The 25,937-nt window shown below is 39.7% G+C and overlaps 1 protein-coding gene across 6 annotated transcripts in view; it reads right to left on the reverse strand.

The window, feature by feature from the left end:
• Positions 1–360: 360 nt before the first annotated feature.
• The window catches only part of camsap3 (calmodulin regulated spectrin-associated protein family, member 3), a 41,826-nt gene continuing 16,249 nt past the window's right edge, over positions 361–25,937 (reverse strand). The window contains exons 3-18 of one of the 6 annotated variants that reach the window (XM_065263103.2): positions 15,183–15,323; positions 12,799–12,885; positions 12,580–12,612; positions 8,253–8,391; positions 8,028–8,167; positions 7,632–7,725; positions 6,290–6,326; positions 6,078–6,133; positions 5,840–5,912; positions 3,743–5,759; positions 3,537–3,658; positions 3,087–3,355; positions 2,904–3,003; positions 2,709–2,821; positions 2,435–2,553; positions 361–2,297 (exon numbers count right to left, since the gene is read on the reverse strand). In XM_065263103.2, the coding sequence (XP_065119175.1) occupies positions 1,995–2,297; positions 2,435–2,553; positions 2,709–2,821; positions 2,904–3,003; positions 3,087–3,355; positions 3,537–3,658; positions 3,743–5,759; positions 5,840–5,912; positions 6,078–6,133; positions 6,290–6,326; positions 7,632–7,725; positions 8,028–8,167; positions 8,253–8,391; positions 12,580–12,612; positions 12,799–12,885; positions 15,183–15,323 (3,843 nt within the window). In that variant the 3' untranslated portion in view covers positions 361–1,994. Of the gene's footprint in view, positions 2,298–2,434; positions 2,554–2,708; positions 2,822–2,903; positions 3,004–3,086; positions 3,359–3,536; positions 3,662–3,742; positions 5,760–5,839; positions 5,913–6,077; positions 6,134–6,289; positions 6,327–7,631; positions 7,726–8,027; positions 8,168–8,252; positions 8,392–12,579; positions 12,613–12,798; positions 12,886–15,182; positions 15,324–25,937 lie in introns of all 6 variants that reach the window. The other 5 variants (XM_065263106.2, XM_065263101.2, XM_065263102.2 and 2 more) reach the window with 5 other exon arrangements.

The following is a 25,937-nucleotide window of genomic DNA, read 5'->3' on the forward strand; positions in this document are numbered from 1 at the left end:
CCACCACCCCTTAATCTGCACTATCCAACCACAGAACTGCCATTTAGTGCAGAGAAAAATACAGAGAGAGAGAAAATAATTTACAGCACAATTGAGTTTCAATTGCAACAAACCACCATCATTGTGATCAGTGTTTGCACTTCATCCGCTCATTTGCATTTTCATCCGCTCATTTGGCAATTTTAACATGCTATAATCAATCATTTATATGGTAGTTTGAGCTAAAACTTCACATATGTGCTCTGCGGACACCAAAGATTTATTTGACATCTTAAAAAAGTCTTGTGCCATGGCTCCTTTAAGTGTTCTTTGTAGAATTTCTCTAAAAGTTCAAAAATGAATCTGAACAAAAACACAAAGTACATGGACATGGAAAATTTAATACAATTGATATAAAAATGCCAACAAATTCTTAATCAGTGTATAAATCATATAACTTAATGACAATGAAGAGAAATGAGATTATTTAAAAATTATTTTATTTTTTCTAATCCAGTGGGAGTGATTCATAATCGAATAATTATGAAGAAAAAAACATGAACATGGAAAGGAAAAGCAAAACATCAATGTGCTCGGTGAAATGAACGAGTGAATCACCACATTAGCCAGAACATAAATAATAAAATCTAAAAACAGAACAGAATTTTAGTTCATCCTTACCCAATAAATACACCTTAGGTGACCTAACATTGCACAGAATCCAGTTACACTTCACACAAACGTGCAACGTACACACAAATACACCTCGCTCACATTTCAAAAATGATTTTTACAAAAATATGTACATCTGTGAAGTACTTCATCTAGTAGATCATCTTGTCCAAAGACAAGAAAAAGTGGCCTGACGAAATCAGTTGTTTAGTGCTATGATGAAGAAAAACAGACCAAATGCCCATTTCATACAAGTTATCCAAAAAAAGTGATAAGGCCAAGTTAGACAGTTTGTAGCTGATTCTTTATGGAGTCACAGAAACAGATTTGTTTTATATCACTGATATATATGTCATTCACCAGACACAAACACTTGTTCACTCCGGGTAAATAAATGATATCCGATTAGTGTTTATTGTTTTTCGCCATACGTCTTAACTCTCTTCATTCACTCGTACACACCAGCAGGGTAGCTTATTCAATGCTTACAAATCTCCACAATATACAAATCATTGTCAAAAATGAAAATAATCAGCGATAAACAGCATTCAAATATACAGTACTGTTTTCTTAAATCATTATGTTTTCCAGTTACAGCTAAAGAGAGTATAAAGACTTCCTCAATTTCCAGTATAGTTAAAGGAAATCAACAGCATGTTCTGGCTTATTTTATTCTTTTATTTGCTTGCTTTTAAATCCATGATTAAAGCAAATAATAATCGAGTCTTTAACATGCTCTCCTGAGGTCCTAAAGCTCGAGTCAGACACATCCAGACGTCTACGGATGACTTTAGGCAGGCCGGTGAATGGGACGGTTGTATAAAAGAGCGAGACAAACTCAAAATCTTTCTTACTATGCACCCGCCTGTAATACACTTTTAACATTCGGTCTCACCGATGACATAAACATTAAGGCGGCCTGTGTCGGTTTATTCCCTACATTCATTAGAGAGCACTGAAGATCGGATTTATCAGCAGTTAAAGGATTCAGTATAAAGAGTAAAGAATGTAAGGAGAACATGAGGATTTCCGAAGAAGAGAGTTTTCCTTTGGCGCTTGAGGGAGGGGGGGTATTTATCATACTTGTAGACTCAATGATTTATTTAGCCAAGGACAGTTTTAATACAATCAGAAAATCAATCTGGCCCTGGTTCAGCAACTGACATCACTTAGATAACCTGAAGAAAGTGCACAGTCAACAAACTCTTGGGGGCAGTTGATTTTTTTTCGGATTTAACTATTTTTTCCTTCCCACACTTTCTCCTGTCACGCCACGCTCTGTTCTGCTGAGAAACCTGGGGTAATCCGGCCAGCTCGGGCATAGTTAGCCATCCCATCGGGTTTTACTTTGGAGTCCCGAGCTTTTTGGGGGTACCCGGGCGCTTGCGCTCCCACAGGTGGTTGGGAATGGTGAAGGCATCCACGCTCATGGACATGGTTTTGGACGGGATGGCCGTAAACTGTTTGCGGTCAGAGCTGTACTTGTAGATGGATTCCACTATATCAAGACTGATGACGCGCGGGCCGATCCCTACTAGCCGGACCATCTCCTCCGTCTCGGGGTTCATGGTGTAAACCGCCCGGAACTGACAGCTGGCGTCCCGGAACAGAATGAGGAAATGGTTTGCAGTGCTTTTCTCCATTTCCTTTGTGCAGGACGAAAATAAATTCAAATGATCAGTATGTGAGACCATTACGTCATGCATTCAAATGCATCATGCAAATGTGTGTGTGCAGTGAGTCATGGAGTGAGATCACTACGGATGACTCACAGGTCGCTCACCTCTACAATCTTGTTTTTTTGGGGTTCGTTGACCTTGCCTGCCAAACAACAGCGCGAGACGGCATTATGGATAATGAACTTGTTGGACTTGAAACTTGGCTCCTTGTAGAGTTTAGGCCCTGAAACAAAAGCAGGTGCTTTAAAGTAAAATTTCAACTGCACAGCCTAACCATAGCAACTTTAAGAAAACTTCAAGAAAATGTGACCAGTCCGTTATATAAACGAAGATCCAGTATGCGACCAACAATTCAATTTATGCTGTATTTTTGTATACCAGTGTATTCTGGAATAGAAGCTGGAGATGAAATAGTAGAGCCATTTTCCCAGTCTCCATTTTGTGATGCAAGACGACCTGGAGACGCCAGTCGGGACGGTGAATGCGAACGACTGTAAACAAGAGTGAGAGCTTGGATATGAGGTCGCAGAAGTTATCAGCAGACTATATTTAGATCAGATTGAAATAATCTACCTTGGAGATTTCGATTTCCTGACAGTTAGCGTCCCACTGTCACTGGCCATGGAGGACAGGTTGGTTGTTGAATGGGAGTAAACTCTATTAAGTCTAGTACCTACGAGACAAGAGTCTACATGTGATATTGAGCTTCAACACAATGTATGAAAATGAAATGACAGTATGTTCCCAATGAATTACCTATGGACCCTTTGGCAGGGCTTCGGGAAAGGCCGGAGTCGTCTCTGAACACCGTTTTGGGCCTTTGCTTTTTCACGCCTCTGACGGTAGTGGGTTTCTGACGGAGGACTTTATCAAGATCCTCCATAATTTTAAGCTGATGGCGACGCTCGTATTCCAGACGGGTGAAATCTCCGCGGTGTGCCCTTTGAGGTGTGCCCTCTGGTGGAGGGGTGCGAGGTGGCGGAGGTGTGCAAGGAGTCTGGGGTCTATCCTCCACTGATGAAGGCCTGCTGTTGGTGAACAACATTGATGAGAATTACAAAACTGAATGATGTTTAATTTACTAGGCTTGTCTCAAGTCCTTTCTTCTAACATTTATCTTTATTATTTGAGGAATCATATCTTTAGCACATTACATACTTTTTTTAAATCCCTAAACATCAAAATTCCACTTTCATCTGCTCTCACCTTGCCTCCCTCTCTTTTTCTTGCTCTTGTTTCCGTCTCTTCATCTCCTCTGCTCTCTTCTGTTGTTTCTCAAGTAACGCAGCTCTTCTCTGAGCCATCTCATCTTCAGGTCGAGCTTCATCCTGCTACATCCAGTTTCAGACAGTTAAACGCATGCTACACATACCTTTTACTTTAAAGTTTAACCTTTAAAATTCTTTCCTAACCTTGAAGAAGAATCCAACTCCACCCCTCATTTCTGGTTCCGTATGGTCGCTCATGGAGTCAGAGAAGTCCTGGTTGTGATCACCCTCATCGCCCTCGAAGGCTTTTAGAGAGGACAGCGAGATCTCGATAAGACTGCCGCGTTTGCCATTCAAACCCGCTGCAGGAACGTCGCTCTCAAACGAGCACTCGGAGGGAGCTCCTGAGCTGCTGCCACCTTGGCGCCCCCTACTGGGCAAAATCTGTGAAGATCCACCCTCCAGGTCCATGCTGAAGATGGTATGGTCATCACTAGAGCCAGCATCTGAAAAGTCCTCAGGTCTGCCTAGGGATGACCCCGAACGGGATTCACTGGGTGTCCCTATGTTGAAAGAGGATGAGGTCTGATTTTTCCATGGAGATGCTCTTCGTAAGTGAGGGATGGTGTCCACGTCCCGAGGAGCAGAAATGAATCTTGAAGAAGAAGGCGCTTTAACTTCTGCAGGTCGGGAGTTGTGGTGCATTTTGGGGCTCTTCGGAGGTACAGACTGCGCCCTGCGGTGGGACCCTGGTGATTTGGGTGGCACGGTGTGATTTCCATTCTTGCGAGATGGGAAAGGGGAAGTGGAGGTAGATGGTACGGCACGATTGGACTCTCTTGACAGACGAGGAGGTGTGGCTGTTGAGGGTTTGGAGCTTGGTGGGATGTCCCAAGCCTGGTTGCTGGAAGCTTCTTTCTTCCTCATCATCTGATTCTGTTGCTCTGAAAGACGCTGCATATCGCTCTGTAGAGAATTGAGAGCAGCGCTGAGTTTTGACACAGCGTTGTTGTAATCACCCAGCGGTGCCTGGTGCCCTCCAGGTACGTCTACTCCAGATTTATCATTCTCTGCTGGATTGTCCTTTTGCGAAGAGGGCTTGATGTTTCCTTCATCCTCCATTGATGAACGCTTTTTTAGTCTTCCCCCTTGTTGCTCTTCTTGCAGCTCTTCGCTCTCTAAACGCGCCAGTCTTTCATCCAACGCCAATCGGCTAAGGTCATCCTCTACAGAAGAGGTCCCAGCCTCCCCTTCAAGTCCTTCCACCCCATTCTCTTGTTCCTTTTTCAACTGCAGGAAGGCACTTTTTCCCAGCCGTTGCCGGTGTTTGGCAAAAATGGCTTCTATGCGCTTCTTCTGAGCTTCAATGGCCCTCCTTTTCTCCTCCAGTCTCGCCCCTAGCTCAGACATTTCGGTGCTGAGCGCTGGACTCTTACTGGGGCTCTCCTCTGATTTCTTGGCCCAGGTAGTCATTTGCGGGCCTTGTGGCTCACTGGGCCGTACTTGCTCTGGAACAACTTTCTTTTTGCGTTCGGCAAAGCTAGTCATCTTCACTCCGCTGTCCGGCGTCTCTTCTCCACGAGGTCGAGTTTCGCGAGAACCAGATGCGGGCGTGGCTGGGGTAGAGTGGGTTTTTGGAAGGTCTTCCGAGGCGTCCGAATCCACGCTTCCATCTCTCAACACAGAGTCGTCATCTCTGGAGCCTTCTGAGGTGCGTCTCGTGCGGCTGGGCTCTGACGGCACTCCGGAAGATCGGTGGAAGAGCATTCCTGATCGGGGTGGGGCTGATGAGCTAAGAGGTGCTGGATCACCATTGTGCTGGTCATCTGGTGAATGCAAGTAGAAACCATCACCATCAGATGCCCCATCGGGGTGAAGACGGGGTTCCAACTTTTCCTCATTGTGGATGATCTGCAGTGCCTCTTCGATAGTGGGTAGCTCACCAGCCTCACTCCCCTCAATGCCGTTCTCCTCAGCCAGCATCGGGCGAGTCTGTGTGGTCCAGGATGCTCTGTGTGGGCCGTTTGGGCCAGGAGACTTACTCAACAAGTGGCTTAGGTCCTCTGGAGGGGTGTAGGGGACTCGAGTCATGGACTGACCAGCAGGGTTGAGATTGTCAGAGCTGACCGAGCGAGTTATGACAGGGTTTCCCATCACTATGTCAACATCACTATCCAGACCAAAAGGAATACTAAAGGACACCCCAGAGGATAGTGGACGACTGAGAGGAAGACAAGAAAGACAGGTTAATAGCTCCAGAAAATGTTAAGAAATAAAATATCATATTTTAAGGGATCTCACCTGAGCTGGTTCTTACTCCACGTCCGTCCAGCTGCCTCTACATGAGACATTGAGGTAGACTGAGTCAGAGATCCTGATTATACACAAACACACACGTGAATGGATGACACACACAACATGCAAATACAAACCACATGATTCTTTCACGGAGTACAAAGAGCATGCGTACATATACAACACGAGAGTGGGAACCACAGACACATAATGAAAGTTTATGACTCATGGTTTTAACGCTCACCTGTCGCAGGAGAAGAGATGGGCAGGAAGGGCTTTTTAAAGATGGAGGGAGAACCACTGAAACGGGAGAAATCATGCACTAAAAGTTAAATTATGTTTATTCATAAAACTTTAAGCAGGAATGTAAGTTTCAAAGCATGTACTCTTATAGTTTCTTGCATCAAATATTGAAAAAGTAACTTAAAAAAAGATGGATTTGAAGTCCTGTTGTACCTTTTACAAGTCCCATTATCAGTCCTTCCAGATTTTTCTGCATAATAAAAAAAGGTATTATCTATTTGTATACCGTACTGTGAAAAAGTAGGGGTGCGGGGCAAAAACTAATGCAGGGTTAGTTGTTACATGGACTGTTTACATTTTTGCACAGGGTTGAGCGATTTGTTTTTTCCGTATTGATTTCACCCTGCCAAAAGATGATCTCCCGCAAATTTGTGTAAATGTATAAAGTTTTTCCAGAGAGTTATTGATGAACGAGTGTGTTAAAGTAAATTTTTTCATCATACGTTTTTTTTTCGGTTTCTAAGTTGGGTGTGTAAGATACCAAATCCAATGCTATGTCATCTTAATGAGTGTCTTGTTCACTAAAACATAGCATTGTTTTGAAATTTGTCTGCAGCTCTTAGCAACTTTTTTGGTGGGCTTGAAAATATTTTGACCCAGTGGGGGTTAATTGTAACACTGTGTTACAACTAACCCTTCAGCACTTACAATATGAAACCTGCTAATGTTAGCGTAAATCTTTCCGTCGTTTTAAATAGGCTACACACAAATGATTAATGGCTGGCAACATAATAAATGTGCCTGTCTTATCAAAAATCATGTGTCAAATTTATTTTTGTTCATATCTTTAATATTGATTGAATAAGGTCACGTCAAAGATTGAAATCATAATGAAATAAATGGCTTAAATCAGACTTTGATGCTCATTATCTCAGAATTTGATTTTGAAACTGTAGTATGGTTATTACAGACTGGGTCACATATAAAAAAAATGTTTTGTCAATTGTGCTGCTTTGTCTCACATATTTCGACATTTGTATCTATTTATAATTGAACTATTGTTAGAAAAGGGCTGGATGAATGAATACAGTGTGGATACCTGTCTATTATAGACAGATATATAAACGATATCCACTTCAAGTATATAGACAAAATAGTATTGAAATATTTGTCTGCAAACTTAATTTATAGCAAGTGTTACAACTAACCCCCTGCCTGTTACAATTAACCCCACCTATGGGGTAAGTTGTAACGTTTGCACTTCTGTCACGTTTGGTGTAATTGTCCAAGGATGGTAAGCAATAGAAACAAACTTCAAATGTGTGTGTTGCTTGTGTAAAAATATAATTAAATCAAACTTAAATTTTTTTTAATAAAAAGCGTTAGGTTGTGCCCCGCTCTCCCTACAAATATCTAAAATGATTCTTAAATCAAGATGTATTGTCTCGATGAGCAATATAACCTAAGAAAATAAGTCTAAATAAAATTTAAGTGAAACTGTGCTTAAAACAAGCAAAAAAAAAATCTGCCAATGGGGTACATACAAACAACTTACCAGTCAGCTCCGAATCCTGCAGGGGCTGAACAAACTCAGGCTTTGAGACTTCAAACCAATACAAAAGCTCTGCCAGAAAGCTCAGTATGTTCATCTAGAAAAGCATAAATAGAGATATAATACTTCTACTTGTAGAATGAAGAAGTTGCTTTGAATAAAAGTGTCTGCCAAAGGCATAAGGTCATTTAAATCTATATTAAATGTCAAAGCTAGTCCATCACATTACATAAATCCTACATGAAGGTATCAGTCCACATGGTCTTCAGATGCTGCATGTAGACATGTAATGTTTCTGTTTTTTCATCTGTTTAAGTTTTTATTATACTTACTACTAACAGTTCCTAGCACCCTACGCAGACATCCATGCTTTAAGATGACATATTTACGTTGCAATACCTTTAATTCTGGTGGGCTGTAGAGTAAATCCTCCAACACTAGAGGGCAGCAGTTCTTCAGACAGCTATCACAGAACTCCCGTATCAACTGTAAGTTATACAGGCTGTCAGCTGCAGACATTGACTCCTTCATACAGACATCTATAAAGGAGAAATCAAATGTAAATCATTTGCTTATTCGACAATATAACGTACATTGCAAATGAAAGCATATGAAGAGATGTACCCTCTAATCGCAGCAGTCCAGGACAATAATGGTGGATAACAGCAGCAACAGCACATCCACTGGACAGATCCTTCACTTCATTCACCACAGGAAAACAAGGTTTCAGCTTAGACTGCATCCTGTCCTTCCTGTACCGGATCTGAACAAGAGAAACACTGGGTTTGACTTCAGTGCATGTATATATTTGCTATTCCTGTTAAACAGCTGATCCAGTGGAGGAAACACATGCAAAAACTAAGGATGAAAAGCATGCCCATATTCAAGACACACATGCTAAATGGCTAAAACTGTACAAGTAGAAACAAACAATGGACACATTTAAAGATAAAAGTGGAAGTATTGTGATAAATGATGAAGAAGATATTTTGATAAATGATGGTAAGCACACAGTTAATGGTACCCAATCGTATTTGTTTTCCTACAATGGAGGTCCAATGGTTACAATCAGCTGTGTGCTTACCATCATTTATTAAAATATCTTCTTTTGTGTTTATCAGAAAAAAAGAAATTCATACAGGTTTACAACAACATGAAGATGAGAAAATGATGACATGATTTAAAATTTTAGGTTGGGTTTTGGTCTCAGTTGGGTTTTGAGCATTTAGTTAGCAGTCCAAAAGGTCATAGGTTTGATTCTCTGGGAACACACATACTCATTAAACTTTATACCTTGAATGCATTTTAAGTTAAGTTAAGTTATAGATAAATGTGTCTGCCAAATAAGGGTCAGGGGTCATGGCCTGTTCATACTTAAAGAGCAAACAATACGGCCGTGATGCATGCTTGCATGCGTACTGCTTTAATACCTTCATCAGAAAGCAATGCATAGGCCAGTGAGCATCTCACATTAACCAAATCAAGAAATATTACACCCCCAAAATTTGTGCACCCATTTTGAGAGCAAGAACATAAACACACATGAAACCAGAATCCAGTAAAAGTGGGTGAGATAAGCCGAAGAACAGCAAGGACATTGTTAGGAAGAATTGGGCCAGAGCAGACTCAAGAGACTTAAAACGTTAACGGTCCATGCAGCGTGATGAACACACCGGCCAACACCTGATACATCAATAGAGACCTTTTCTACTTGATATCCGACATGCACTTACTAACCGCATGCACATTAATGACACAAAGACCGACTATATTCATCCAACCGCAATAAACAATGCTTTCCCTTTATCCTAACCTCACATTTCCATATCATGCCATTTTATTTTGGTTTATATTTTTGTAATGCAAATTTGTTGATTTTTCAATGCCAGAATGTCAGACGCTGCTTTTTGTGTTTTCTGGAGCAAAGCATTGTTATCTTTCTGATTCTGTAAGATAATTTACTCACCACCATGTCATTCAAAATGTTGATGTCTTTCTTTGTTCAGTCGAGAAGAAATTATGTTTTTCGAGGAAAACATTGCAGGATTTTTCTAATTTTAATGGACTTTAATAGAGCCCAACATTTAACACTTAACTCAACACTTAACGTTTTTTTTTCAACGGAGTTTCAAAGGACTCTAAACGATCCCTAACGAGGCATAAGGGTCTTATCTAGCAAAACGATTTTCATTTTTGACAATAAAAATAACAAATATACACTTTTAAACCACAACTTCTCGTTTAAATCCGGTTGTGATGCGCCAGCGTGACCCCACGCAATTCGTCATGACGTCAAGAGGTCACAGAGGATGAACGCGAAACTCCGCCCCAGTGTTTACAAGTGTGTTGAAAGAGGACCGTTCCTACGTTGTTGTATGTCAACTGATACTAATTAATGTCTTTGTGTCAGTTTATTGTTTACAATGGTCCGCAAATGTGCGTTTAATATATATGTAACACGTGACCTCCCTACGTCACTACTGATTTACGTTAGGTTGCGCTGGATCAGACCTAGACGAAAAGTTGTGGTTTAAAAGTGTATATTTTTTATTTTTCTTGTCAAAAATGACAATCGTTTTGCTAGATAAGACCCTTATGCCTCGTTTGGGATCGTTTATAGTCCTTTGAAACTCCGTTGAAAAAAACTGTTAAGTGTTAAGTGTTAAATGTTGGGCTCTATTAAAGTCCATTAAAATGAGAAAAATCCTGCAATGTTTTCCTCAAAAAACATAATTTCTTCTGGACTGAACAAAGAAAGACATCAACATTTTGGATGACATGGTGATGAGTAAATTATCTGGATTTTTCTTTTAAGGAAATGGAATATTCCTTTAATAAGTCATCTCCGATCTCTCTAAAGAGGTTCATGGCATTTTTAAATGTTTTATAATGTAATGCACTGCAAGCAGCTTTCTTGTTTAGTTTTTTGTTGGGTTGCATTGCTCAACTGTGGTGTGGTATCCTAATAGTTTGAAAATTAACACAAAATTAATGAGTAAATCACTGATCTATATAAATGACTGGATTGCGCATGACGTCATAATTGTGAAGCCACCGCGCTGCCATGTTGGTATACCCAAACATTCTATTAAAATCAATGGACGTTAATGAAAAACATCACTTAACAAGTCTCTGTTTTTATATCTGAAGTCTCCGTGTACATTATTACAACGCAAACGTCCTCAGCATGTACAAAGTTATTTACTGAACGTTGTACATTTTGCGTTTTAATCAGTTATTATACATTCATCTTTATTACAGTATCAGATCAGCGGACAGACCGCAGCATATTTAGTATTAATGACAATAAACGTGCTCCTTCTGAAATCTAAATAAATAATAACCATGCTTTGTACCATATGTGCATGCAATAATTTTGCAATTATGTTATCTTTACAAGTTACCTAAACTTATTTAGAGAAATAACGCTGACCGTGTAGCTGAATGCCAAAAAAACTTTATTTATAACTGTGTTATTAACAGAATGCAGCAGACACACTCACCTTAAAGGTTTTAATAAATCCATTATCCTGCCCGATTAAAACATAAACATTGCAAATAACACCAGAATTAACTATTAATTTACGTACACATATCCTAAAAATTAATCTTGTGTGACTGATGCGCTGTAAAGCGGGTAAATTTAGATCATGAATTTGAATGGAAGTCAATGATGGCCCTCTTCCGGTTGGGTATACCAAGATGGCCGCTCGAACTTTGCACTGGCTTCAACTTACGCTGTTACGTTAAGCGTTCTATGCGCAATCCAGTCATTTATATAGATCAGTGGTGTAAATGCATTTTTATTCCTTCCAAGGAAAATATGACCCTATCTGTAAAAACCCAGTAAAAGTCATTTTTTTGTGATTTACCGTTTTTCACATAAATTAATCAACTTAATGAACATTTAGTGCAAATATAAACTTGATATCTTCAATATTGACTTGGTTGCAAAATTTATGCTAGAAACTTTCCATAGGAATTAACAGGAATTAATGGGATTAAACTTGGAATTTGAAAAACTTGCAGAGTTGCCTATACCAGGAAACTTAAATGTAGTTAAAAAAAATCTTGCAACTTTATTTTGTTTAAAACAACAAGATTTAATGCAACTTCAGTTAAATTTCCACCCTGCACATTCCTTAGTTACATCCACACAGCTTACTAAAGGGTCATTTAGGCCACACCCCCAAAATGTTTATTTATCTTTGTATATGATATAGTTTATATGAATTTCCGAATAATTACAATAAATAACCGCTAAGTTTCCAATTTGAAATATTTCCAAAAATTCCCTACAATTTAGGATTACATAAAACTTGCAGGCAGGTGTGCTGAAAAGGGCAAAACTAAACTTACTCGCATGCCATGATAAGAGAAGTGCATGCTAGCCCGTATGAGTTGGGTTGAGTCCCAAATGGCACACCCATGATTTATGGACTTCCTCAAAGTCCACACTTTGATGACATCATGTAGTGCAGACTTTAGGGACCCTTGATGCGAGTCCACAAAGGCGCACCGGAGTCGTATTTTGGGACAGAATTGAGCATCACGCTGGAAATAGGAAGATAAATTGACCATCAGTGTGAACTACTACTCCCTTCCGTCGTCTGATTTGTCTGACTGCTCTTTCGCAAGGCGTCTGGGTTGGTAAAGTGCGTGAAGCAGTGGAGGCTTCGCCGGAGACCGCATCAAGGGTGCAAAGCTCAAACTGATGAGCACACTTCGGAGCGTAAAAATGACAGATGGGACACCCTACGGACTCGTAGACTAAGCGAGTACGTGGAATTTAAAGCCAAGAATCCGAAAGTCCACATGAAGTGTGCCATTTGGGACAGGGCCCCAACAGGTTGACTGATCAGCAGGGGGCGAAAGTGGAGAGTTCAAGATGAGTTCAAGATAGGAAAATGGAGGAAAGGAGGATGGAATGGAAGATGAAAGAGAGACTTACAGGAACAAGTTTCCAGTACCAGCGAGTTGGACACTGTCAAAAGTGACAGAAGATGAGAAAAAGGAAAGGGAGGAGGGGAAGTGAAAAGAGAGACTGGGATAGATACAGTATATAGGACAGCAAAGTTGACCTACAGAAGAAAATAGGTCTCCTAAAGCAGTGCCTTTCTATTTAAAGTGAAGTTCAATCAAACATGAAACCTGTGAATGTGTCTCTTACCGATGGCTGAACGGGCTGTGGTTCATTACTAAGCTGAGATCCATCAGTCTGTGATCCTTCATATTGCTCTTTCAATTTCTGATTCAGCTGCACGACAAAGACAAAAACATATATATGCTATATATGATATAAATTCATAAAGTGCAAATAAACTTTAATTTAAGGATGATGCCTACAGTGCACTTTGTAGAGGTCCTATAAGAAATTATATTTTATTTTGTGGTCAAGTCAGTAAACAATTTTAAAGGAATAATTCAACCAATTGTTTCAAACCTATTTTAGCTTACCATACAGCTTCCAATAGTTTTTGTGAGAACTAAAACAAACTGTGACCTTGGACCACAAATCCATTCATAAGTAGCACGGGTATATTTGGAGCAATAGCAAACAATACATTGTATGGGTCAAAATGATAAACTTTTTTATGCAAAAAATAATTTGGATACTAAAGGCGGAGTGCACGATTTTGATAAAGGGGGTCGTGCCGACTACCTAAACACACTTCAGCAAATCAGCAGTAAACGGTGTGTCTACTAACCAACATCATTGCTTGGGTTGCGTATGTGTGGGGTGGGTCTATTAAAAGAAGGTCTAGATTCTATTGGGGTAGGGGCGTGTTTGTTTAGGTGATTTCAAATATCAACATTGGCTTTCAGAGATCATGCACTCCGTCTTTAAGTAAAGGTCGTGTTTCATGAAGATATTTTGTAAATCTCCTACCATAAATTTATCAAAACTGCAATAATCATTATTAATATGTGTGTTGCTAATGACTTCATTAGACATCTTTAAAAGCGATTTTTTCAATATTTAGATTTTTGCATTCTCCGATTCTAGATTTTTAAATAGTTAGATCTCAGACAAATTTTGAATAGTGAATTAGCTAGTGGGCAATATATTGGTGCACCTCTCTTTTACTTAAAGCTTTTATGAGATACAGAAATGGCCCCTATTATATTTTTGAATACACATTAATGGACTTATGCACACTTTATCAGTGCTCCTTATCGCAAAAATAAAAAAGTTTGTCTTGCATCATAACGTAACATAACTTTTTCCACTACTAAAACATCATAACTTTTAATGTTTATATACCTAATATAATATAATATAATATAATATAATATATATAAGGGTATACATTTGGCTTTTTATATATATATATATAGGGTAAAATAAATAAACACACACACACACACACACACACACACACATATATTTTTGGCTATTGCTACATGCGATTTATGACTGGTTTTGTGGTCCAGGGTCACATATTTTATAGTAATGTATATTGAATATTATATAAACCACAAAACCAGTTTTAAAGGGATAGTTCGGCCAAAAAATGATGGACATATGCATATCGGACGGCTTAGGGGTGAGTAAATCATGGGTTTAATATCATTTTTGGCCGAACTATCCCTTTAAGTTGCATGTAGCAATAGCCAAAAATATATTTTATGGGACAAATTATCACTTTTTTTATGCCCAAAAATACTAGGATTTAAAGTAAAGATCATGTAACATGAAGATATTTAGTACATTTCCTAAAGTACATATATCAAAATTTATCATAAGTAATATGTGTTGCTAAGGACTTCATTTGTAAGGGGGCGATTTTCTCAAAGCTTTGATTATTTTGCACCAGATTACAGGTTTTCAAATAGTTGTACCTCAGCCAAATTTTGTCATATCCTAACAAACCACACATCAATAGAAAGCATATTTATTCAGATAATATATAATTCTTATTGGGCTGTGCAAAAAATCGTGCATGTTTCATTAGTAAATCCGGTTCTTTGATTAGAAGTAAATCGCCATCAGCTGCTTTCAGATGGAGCGGCATTTACTACACAGAGCCGTAATTCACAGAGAAGCTAGGCAGTAACGCATATATCAGTGGTTCTCAAACTGGGGGCCGTGAGTTTTATGACATTTTATAAAATATATTAATTTATCATGAATTCTGTGTAATTAAACCTAAAAAAATAAGGCTACTAACCAACAGCACTACTTCGTATAACTTAATATGTTTTGTTTTATTAAAATGTTAAATTTTAGAACAGTTTTTTGTCATACATTTTCTTTGGGGGGCCGCGAAGGAATGCACCAGATTATCGGAGTCGATTTTCCACAAATTTGAACACGATTTTGCCTAGCTTCTCTGTGAACTACGGCTCTGTGTAGTAAATGCCGCTCCATCTCCCATATATGTTTTTGTGGTGCATGGTCCCATATAAGCACAAGAAAATAAAACAGTGTTCAACTTATTACTTCAAGCATTGTATATACTGTATACGTTTTTACATTAGTCTATGAGAGTTATTTCAGCTTGTGTGAGGAACTGTGTGGTTGTGGTTTGTTTTAAGAGATTGCGGACTCACCGCGTTAACCCAACACAGCAGGGCGCTGTCCCAACTGGCATCTGTACGGAGCAGCTCGGATCCGCCGCTCGCCTTGACTGCACTCACCGTCTCCATGGCAGCCACGGCCATTAAAGCATCCATCAACTCCAAGTGGGCGCTCTGCACCAATCAGAGGAAACAAACATGGCCGTCAGGGCACAGAGAAAACCCAGCTGTCATTAGTAGAAACATCCTGTGTGTGTGTTTAATGTAATAATGCAGTCTAGTGACATTTAGAGCAGCCCTAGATAGTCAGGACCTTCAGAAATGCGGAAATAGTCTCTGGTGAAAAATAAGACGGAAATGCCAAGTGATTTGTATGTCCAACAGAAAATAAAATTGCTATGTGACGAGCCAATAAAATCCATTAGGAAGATTTTTGTTAAATGTACGTGATTCTGGACCAATGATATTTCACAATGGGCGGGGCTACATGGCATGACGCCACAGAAACTGAAATCAAGCGCATGATAAAATGTTCAGTCACTCATAAATATGATTATGGCGAGTTAGGATAAATGCTTAGATACATGAAAGAGAGCTTTTAGTGCTTGTTACTTTTTAAAAATGGCGCAAGACAATGGAGGTGACAGTAAATAATGTACATCAAAGACAAACACTAAACCAGATTTATGTACATATGTATTGTGTTTTGCAGCATAATGCAACAATAAATAATTGTGCAATCAATTCTGCATCAATATTCAATTCTGACTTCCTATACGTTTTCTCGATCTCTTTAAGTGCAACAGCAAGATTGCTTTTCTCTCTCTCTCTCTCTCTCGATACTAATAAAACAATTCCCAAAATCAATCCTTCTGCTGTATCAGTAGAGAGTACAATTTTCATTTGGTACCCTTGTGACAAGCAGGTGCTTTTAAAGCTCACATGGGTACTCATGTGAATGTTCAATGAAGAGCACTTGGTCGAAATGCCTTTGTTGGCGAGGTATTCGTATGGTTATGATGTCATTAATAGTAATGTCAATACCATCTTTTGTTTGAAATGTGTTTATTTGGTTTCGTATAATTACTTCAAAAAGTTTATGAAAGTCTATCATAATTAACTAAATCCCAAATGTATGAATTCTTTCTTGTTTGTTCTTCTTGCGTGTCACGTGACAAAACCCATGTAAGACAACTAGTCACCACGAGGTTCTATCTGTGAGCCAATCAGGAATTGGAATGCACACAAGAGGAGCAATCAGTATCAGCTTTTTATGACAGAGGGCAGAAAACACGAAATCAGTGAAGACTACACAATTCTACCCAACACAATGTTTATACGAAACCTTGTAATTGTTTATTTTATTGAACTTGACAGCAGCCCCATTTCCATGATATTTTGCTAAGGAGTTTGTTTTGTTTCATAGTTAGACATCACACTAGCCAGCAGTGCTAGCATTCTAATAACTTACATTCACTTACATAACATAAGAGACAAGCAGTAAAGCATAGTTTCAAGTTAGATTTTTTATAGTCGCGACTCGCGTCACTGTTGTATGAGAGAGGTTGTTCTAACTTTGATCCATCCTGTCTATTTGTATTTATTAAACTTTCTGAAACAACTTTGTTTTTAGTATTAAAATGTCCTAAATTGTACAATATTAAAGCCACAATATGTAAGAGTTTCGTAATAAAATACCCAAAAACCACATGCACAATGTGATATATTCATAGACATCATAGAGTTGTGTACTACTTGCATTATCCCAAATGTTTACAAGGATTTGTACATCCATTCCATTAATTCCTATTTTTAATAACGGCTCATCCCTTGTCTCCCTTGTAATTTTGGCCCTTTCAGTGACTTAATAGCTGCGCTATACTTTTCGGTTGAAGAAACTATGACAACACGGGTGGACAAATGCAGAGGTGGTGGGTTATACAGAATCTCACACGCAGTTGTTGTGCCTTGCAGCTAATTCCTTACGATGGCATAAATAATGTGATAAAACGTACAGGTAATAAAAAATAATTCATTCGTGAACATGATTAGTGAATTCCATACATCTCTGAATGGTAAAAACAACATCTACCATCGCTCCACTTTCCTTCCTAACATCATTAAAGGGACACTCCACTTATTTTGAAAATATGTTCATTTTCCAGCCCCTACAGAATTAAACATTTGATTTTTACCGTTTTGGAATCCATTCAGCTGATCTTTGGGTCTGGTGTTACCACTTTAGCATAGCTTAGCACAATCTATTGAATCTGATTAGCCCATTAGCATCACGCTCAAAAATAACCAAAGAGTTTTAATTTTTTTCCTCTTTAAAACTTGACTCTTCTGTAGTTACATTGTGTACGAAGGCCGACGGAAAATTAAAAGTTATGATTTTCTAGGCCCGAAAGTAGTGCCCTTGGTAACTATCACTACCAGGGAATATTTTCAGGCACTGCGTAATATCATTGTGCTGGTACGGCAGCAAAGTCCTTGGTTATTACGCCAGAATGAGAGTACAGTTCCTAGCCATATCTGCCTAAAAAAAATCACAACTTTTAAGGTCTTAGTACACAATGTAACTACAGAAGAGTCAAGTTTTAAATAGGAAAAATATCGAAACTATTTGGTCATTTTTAAGTGCGATGCTAATGGTCTAATCAGATTCAATGGATTATGCTAAGCTATCCTAAAAGTGGTACCACCAGACCCGGAGATCGGCTGAATGGATTCCAAAACTGTAAAAATCAAATGTTTAACTCTAGGGGAGCCGGAAAATTAGCCTGTTTTCACAAAAAAATGGAGTGTCCCTTTAAGCTTTGCATTTGTTATTGTGCTATTGTGAATTAGCGACCTCTAGCAGTGAAAATCCTACATATTGTGCCTTTAAGCCTTAAAGGGATAGTTAACCCCAAAATCACAATTTTTATCATAAAATCACTTACCCATGTCTCATTCTAAACCACCCAGTGCTCCGATTGTCTTCAATAGACATTTTTAGATATTTTAATGAAAATCGTAAGGCTTCTGTCTTTCCCATTGACTTTAGTAAGTTTCAGAATTATTTTCTCCAGAAAAGAATGAAAGGCATCGCCAAAAAGGTCCATGTTCCATCAGTAGTTCAATATAGTATTATGAAGCGACAAGAACACTTTTGTGCGCAAAGTGAAAAAACAATTTGTTCTCCTCCTTGGTCCTTAACTCTTTCACCGCCAGCGTTTTAAAAAAAAAGGTGCCAGCCAGCGCCAGCGTTTTTCATGATTTTCACAAAAGTTTAATGCCTTCCAGAAAATGTTCTTCTTTAAATATATTAACATACAATATACCAAATGAAAGAACAGACCCTCTGCTTTAAAAAAAAAAAACGTTTCATCCTACCTTCAGTGGTTCTTTTGTAATCAGCTTTTGAATATGGGTAGGTTTTTGCAAAAACACCATATTTTGAGCAAAAAGCTGAGATAATTCCATTTTTATGACGGACTTTTCATAGAGATCCCATTCAGAGCGATCTTTAAAACAAACACAGACATGCAGCCGCTTGCCATAGGGCAATACTTCCGGGTTTAAAAAGTTGCGGAAGGGCGCCACCTGGTGGATAATAGCGGTATTGCGGAAAGACGGAAAATCTCGTCATTGGCGAGGAAGCGTTTTCTCTTAATTGACGAGATATCTCGTCAATGGCGGTGAAAGAGTTAAGTGCATGTTCACGAGCAGACTACGACACATGCTGATGTCACCTGTTTTCATTTGGATTTCTTCAATGATGGATGTATGTGCTTTCTGGAGCTTCGCCATGTTAAATCTGACCATCCTAAATGCTGTAACCGAAACAATAACCAGCAGTGGACAGAGACAATTACAGCTAATAACCATCCTCACGGGCCATTACCGTCCACTCACACCCGAGCCCATTAAAAACAACCCAACAGCTCAGTTAAGAAAAACTCCTGAGCAGCAGCCATAAGAGTAAAGCCATCAACTATTCACTGCAATTCAACCACAGCCCGTTTGCTACCTGCTGCCCAAACCGCTGACACTTCTGTGGACTGTGCTGTGGTCAATGGTGAAACTCACTCGAGTACAATGGCAATACGAGGTCACTAGGGCAGGGTTGAAATTTTTTTACGTATCTGAAGGTTAAGCATTTATAATGAACTTATGTGAAATCCAGGTTTAAGTCTCATAATCTTATTATGAGATTAGGAGCATCAAACATATAGCAAAAAAGACTTAAGATGGGTTTTTACATGTAGGGTCAAAACCGTTTAGGCAATATTGGTACATCAGTCTCATGACATAATGTATCGACTGAATGTGTGAAAAATACATAAAGATATTTTGAGTAGTTTAAGTGGGAGCCAGGAGGGGCGTTCGTTGCGCAGACAAAACCGGGTGTGTGAGTTTATTTACAGTAAATCTTACAGAACATTTTCCAAGGACAAAACTAAAAGCCTTTGCTTGGTTTATGACTGAAAGAAAATCTGCCAAAGCCAATCATTCACTATCAGCTGGAGCTACGCCAGACACTTTCTTGGGACATTTTGCTTGAGAAAGAAATCAATAGTGTACGTTGTCTTTCACGTGTCCCCTGTCGTGCTATCTACCGCTGTTTTGCACACATGCATCGCCTAACCTGCACGTCATGACCGACTTTGCCACGTTCAGCATGCAATAATCATTAACTCTCGAACAGTGAACACAGGTCAGAGGAAAACATTCCTCGATGCGACTCGCCCTTATAACTCACACAGTTAAGTCTTATATGTCCTAACCAGTGCCTGTCCCCTTAACACGCGATACATGCAGCTAACATCCCTTCGGTAGCGTGTTTTTTTTTCCTGTTGAATTCAGTGACACACTTAAACGACGGTGGGTTTCCGAGCATGACCTCTGCAAAGCATTATGGGAGGAGCAGCTCTGTCAGACCGCATTTATACTGCAGGCTCTAAACGTGGGGCTCAGCGAGGGGCCGATTTGTGAGGATAAGCCAGCACAGTGGGTGATTTCTGTGCGTAGGTTTGAAAACAGATGTTTTGGTTTACAGCGAAGTAGACAATGTTGGATTTAATGGGAAATTGATATGTCACAATGCCCTTTGAGCTGTAAATGGACTGTGTAGATCTGATCCTGAAATAAAGAGGAAAGATAAGAGGTGTGCAAAACTACACGTTTCCAATATTGACTAGGTCTTAAAGGAATAGTTTACTCGAAAACGACAATTTTATTGTATTTGTTACCGCCCCAAACCTACGCTTTTTGGCAATGGGATTGTATAACAATGGTCAGAATAAATTCCCCAGTACAGTATTTATTGTAAGGAGACACTGAAAGCAATTCATGACAAAAGAGAGGAATGAAACTGAGAGGAGGGGGGAGGATTGGATTTCCTGTCCCGACGTTCCAGGACTCACTAATCTGAATCACAAGTTTCCCTAATGAGGGGGGATCGAAGACCTACACTGAAATGCAGAGCACACCGGCTTGCCAAATTACCATAACAACCTGCACTGACCCACAATGCACCTCACCACACAGCTAAGCACTTACAGTGGCTGGAAAACCTGAGGTAACACAAGAGAGCGGTAGATGATCAATGGTCCTTAAAAAAAAACCCCGTGCAATCATGTGTAAACCCCCGAATACCCCAACAAAGTTCAATGTGGTTAAAATTGTGTGGGAAATGAATGTTAAGCGAAACCCCCAGTGCAATACATTAAAAAAGCAGAGGCACAGCAAGGGGTAATATACAATATGCCAATGATCTTAAAGGTGGGGTGTGTGATCTCTGAAAGCCAATGTTGATTTTGAAATCACCTAAACAAACACGCCCCTACCCCAATAGAATCCCCTTACAGGTTATTGGCACAAGTGTGTTTTGGTACTCGGCCTGACTCCCTTTTCAAAAGTATTTTTCCAAAATCATGCACCCTGCCTTTAACTTCTTGTACTTGACATTTTATGTAATCATGTTGTATGCACTTCACACAAGCAGTAGCTTAAGTAGCAATATTAATACATTAATTATATTTTTGGCGGTATGACAACAATTGGTTGTGTATGAAATACTTTAGCTGGTCCTATTTACTTTTTACAAGTAGCGCTGTGAGACAAAACAAAAACACTACAGTGTTGTTTATACATTAGGTTATATTGGGCATGTGAGCTTAAAACCAAAGTCAGCCACATCAACAAAATGTCTCTCTCTTTCACATAACCTCCAGAAGCATCAATCATTTTAGTAAATTAATTTATTCAGACAGTGAACATTGATAAATTCTTAATATAAAAACAAAATAAAACAACCCGGTGTTAATGAAGTTTACAAGACGCAGCTCATCATATAGTGCTACAACATCCAGAAATCTGGGAATTACGCAAAAACTGTAATGGGGCATACACACCAAATGCGAATTCAACAATTTGTGCGAGTAGATTAAATACAAAGCCAATGTAAAGATGCGAATAGACGCGAATAAGTGTGAATTTGCGTGAATAGACGTGAATAGACGCAAATTGACGCTAATACTACGTACACACCAAACAGGATTAAACTTCGTGTCATGCTAATTTTTCAAATATTTTCAACTTGGCCGAAGCATCATTCGGTTTGAGGCGAATAGCGCCATTCGCATCACCCCAGGAGAGGACGCGTCTGATCGCGTCTTTGCATTGAATTTGTATGTAATCTACTCGCGTAGATCGCTGAACTCGCGTCTGGTTAGGGCTGCACGATGTGATGAAAAGTTGGAATGTGCGGTGACATTGTTTAATGGTGCGATGACGATGTGAGTTGCGATAAATATTTTATATTTTTCATGTTTTAGGGGCCATTCACATGTCGCGCCTAAAAACGCGTGGAAAACACTAGACACGTAGGTTATTGTTACATGATATGCACGCTGCAACTGTGTCATTCTGAAAAGTTAAAATGTTTTTAAAAAACCTGGAATAATGAGCGCGTCGCAACGCGTGCGAGTCGTGACCGCGGCGCTTCCAGAGCACACATACTGCGCGCCTACGTTTGACATAATGAACTTGAGCGCGCCATAGACGCAATATGTGAATCACCGCTTCCACAGTACCTGTGTTTGAGGCGTCATCTCTCCTAAATCCAAAATAATTCCATGATATAGCTGAAGTGCTGTTCCTTTTCACCACAAGGTCTTTGTCTGACAACACATTTTCCTCTCTCTTCTCTCCTTTCTCCGCCATCGTTTTTGCTAACAGGCACAGCGTCGCAACTGACACCTCACAAATCAATCTGACCGTAGCTGACTTGGGGGTTCCCCTGATTGGCCTAATAGTATGAATGCGCAAACCATTCGTGCGCCCCAAACTGCCTTCTTCCCTCCATACTATATAGTATGCAAAGAGTACGAGAAGTAGTGCTTTTCGCCTACTATATAGTATGAAAGTATGCGGTTTGGGACGCAGGGCATGTCTTCAGGACTAAACGTGATAGGTCAAACGTTTATGCGCTAACCATTTTTCCTTCATTCATCGCGTCAAGGCTGTCTGTTTGCGATGTGTTCATCGCGTGAGTTCATATCGCGATGACGATTAAAATTCGATGTATCGTTCAGCCCTACGTCTGGTGTAAACCCACAGTAACTCACAAATGACGCAAATTGGGCAGCGCGATTGCCACGAAAACATGAGTTGTTCGCATCAAATGCATCTTTGCAGAAGTTGAAAATATTCAACTCAAGCTAAAAATTTGCACGACACGAAGTTAAATCCTGCGAAAAATCTAGAGTGGGTACTAGTGTTGGGCGATATGCCTCATTTTGAGATCATCCTATCGTCAGCCTGTGAGATCCCCGATAGTATCAGGGGGCGGGACAATTGTTTACTCATTTATTTTTTACTATTTTATGGCAAGTCACTTGATTGGTGGACAGAAATTAAGCAAGCGCAACACTGTCATGACCACAATTTACTGCGTGCCAGGGAGCGGGAACAACACACTCGCTGGTTTTAACCCTCTGCGTACCTAACAACTTCTCTAGTGCAAGTAAATGTCAAAGCAGTGCATATTACAAGCTCATGTGCGAGGAAGAGTCCAAATCATGCACATTACAGATTCAGGTGCTAAGAGTCCATGCCGCGCGCATTTAGGTCTGAGCAAGAGTCCAAGATGCCCACATTAAGTCCAGATGCGTGCGAGAAGGAATCCGCGTGTGTTACAAGCTCTCTCACGCAAAGTGAAGCTCAAAAACCCTCTCATACGAGGAAAAGCACGCTATGCACATGTTAATGTGAAACTAGGATGATGATGATAACTAAATCGCCAACTATCGTCATGAAAGCCCACTATTGGCGATATGTCTGACGATCGTCGATACACAATACTCCCATCTATCGGCACAACCCTAGTATGTACGCAGCATTATTTAGATCCTGTCTCATGCCAAAATATATGACAACTAGTCACAAGACAATCAAGAAGTTATCGATGTGCCGCTATATTTAAATTTCTTATATATATTATGCATTTGAATATATTTGAATGTGCATTTGTTTTGGTTTTAGTTTCACCTCCAAAGACACAGATTAGTCCATTGGAGTCTATTTTGATAACGTTGCCTTATTGTCTCTGTGTAAACTACGACAGCTATGTCATGTGCATGTGAAATATTCGCTTTTCACTTTTCAGTTTTTTACTACATTGTTGTCATGTAAGCATAGCCTAGTATACATCTGGATGGTGACGTTGAGTCTGGATCACAGATTATCATTAATCTTCACAGATCTTTATCCTCTATGGGGGCTGGGCTCTGCTCCACATTCATCAGACCCGTCATAGACAGCAAACCAGAACGGTCAGACCACTGTCTGCAGATGTTACTGTATTCAGAGCAGATTATATTTTCCAAATAACCTGGATGCTACCTTTACAAAAAAATACCGTGGCAGTAACATGGTACAGTGATGATGTCAGAGAGCATTTTAACTTTAATATACACTGAATGCTTCCCATACACACATACTGTGTACCATGCCATACAGTATTTACATTTATAATTTAGCAGACACATGCATCCAAAGCAACCTACAGTGCATTAAATCTATACATGTATGTTTATATCATTATGCATGTTCCCTTGGGATCAAACCCATGACCATTGCTTTGCTAATGCAATGCTCTACCAATTCAGCTGCAGAAAAATGAAAATAAAATTAATTTTTGGCAAAAATTGTGTCCTTACTACTGGATGCATCCAGCATATTAGCCTCCATTAGCTGTGTCTCAATTAGTATAGCATTGCATTGGCAGCCTAAATCTCATGGGTTCAATCCCAGGGCCACACAAACTGTTAACATGCATACCTTAATGCATATTACAGTCAATTTGGATATCTGCAGAATGCATAAATGTAATGATAACACAGACTTCAGCTGGCACGGGGTTGTTTAGTGTTCATGCCACATGTTGTTGTGCCTCAATCCTGTGAACATCATGACCCACTTTCCTCATGCTGTCACAGCAGACAACCACCCATTCGGTCACCCCCACAGTCGGGACCATAGACATTATATACGCAGACGCCTCATAACGTGCTGGAACGTAATCCAGCATCACCGCCATATTGGTTGGGTCTCTTCTCTCTACGCTAGCACCAGAGTCAATCGGAGTCAACGGAGAATGAGCAACTATGACCGTATTTTGTCCAGCTTACGGTTGCAATAACCGGCACCAGATCGCAGGTAGGATTTAACAATAATTGTTTTTTTTTACCATTAATAATATTATGTCATCGTAACTAATGTTACTTAGTTGGGAATACACCATTGGGGACCCATCCAAGATGGCTGCCACGCTGATACATCAGCTCCAATAGGCAGCGTCAGTCTATGAGGCATCTACGTATATAATGTCTATGGCCGGGACTGGGATCAGCACATGCACAGGCAGACAGCACCAGACGAACCCAGAGCTCACCAGCACAACGCACAACTACACACCAGCAGGAGATATGCAGACAGACGCGGTCAAGCCCAGAACAAATCCCGCTAACAACAGATCCTCAGAGGATGTGCCAAACATCTCTGTTTGAGAGGCAGTACAGAAACAAATCCAGAGGGTGTATTTAAACCGGGTGTATGGGGGTGGGACAGAGTAGGAATTGGGTCAATGCGGAAAATAGCAATGAATGATGCAGTATGGCAGACACAACTTTTTTTTAAACAATAATGGACGTTGCAAAAATCTAAATCAAACCACTTAATTAATATCAATATAAAACAGCTAAGAGCTATACATATATAACATATTTAATAATAAAAAAAATCTAGTTTTACAAAAAGGCAATGGTAATGGCTCCGCAAAAATAACAGATAACGCGAGACGTACAGAGAACCGATAAAACCGAATGAACATCGAGTACGTTTACATGAGCCATCTTACATGATTATGCTGAATAATCTGATGTGTGAGGTCATTCAAACGCAATTCAACTGTGATATTTTATCAGGTGAAGGTCATAAACTGTTTAAGTCAAATTTAATGGGAACACAGATTTGATCTATTACTCTGATTAATGTCTTAGTTGGAATTGGTTAAATCTTGTGAGTGGAAATCCATCTCAGAGGCTAATGTGAAAAGATCAGAGCCCAGGAATAAACAAATGCTCCTGTGTCCATTAGGCCATCGCCTGCTGTGAGAAACGACTCTGTCCGGCAGTGAAGAGAGTGCTATCAGTATAGGGTCTGTTTTCTTTTGTCTGGTTATTGTCTTTAGCCGTAATCTCTCGACCCTGTCACTCTTTGAGCTTGTTCACATGGAGA

The sequence above is a fragment of the Paramisgurnus dabryanus genome, chromosome 3, assembly GCF_030506205.2.
Source record: "Paramisgurnus dabryanus chromosome 3, PD_genome_1.1, whole genome shotgun sequence".
NCBI lineage: Eukaryota > Metazoa > Chordata > Actinopteri > Cypriniformes > Cobitidae > Paramisgurnus > Paramisgurnus dabryanus.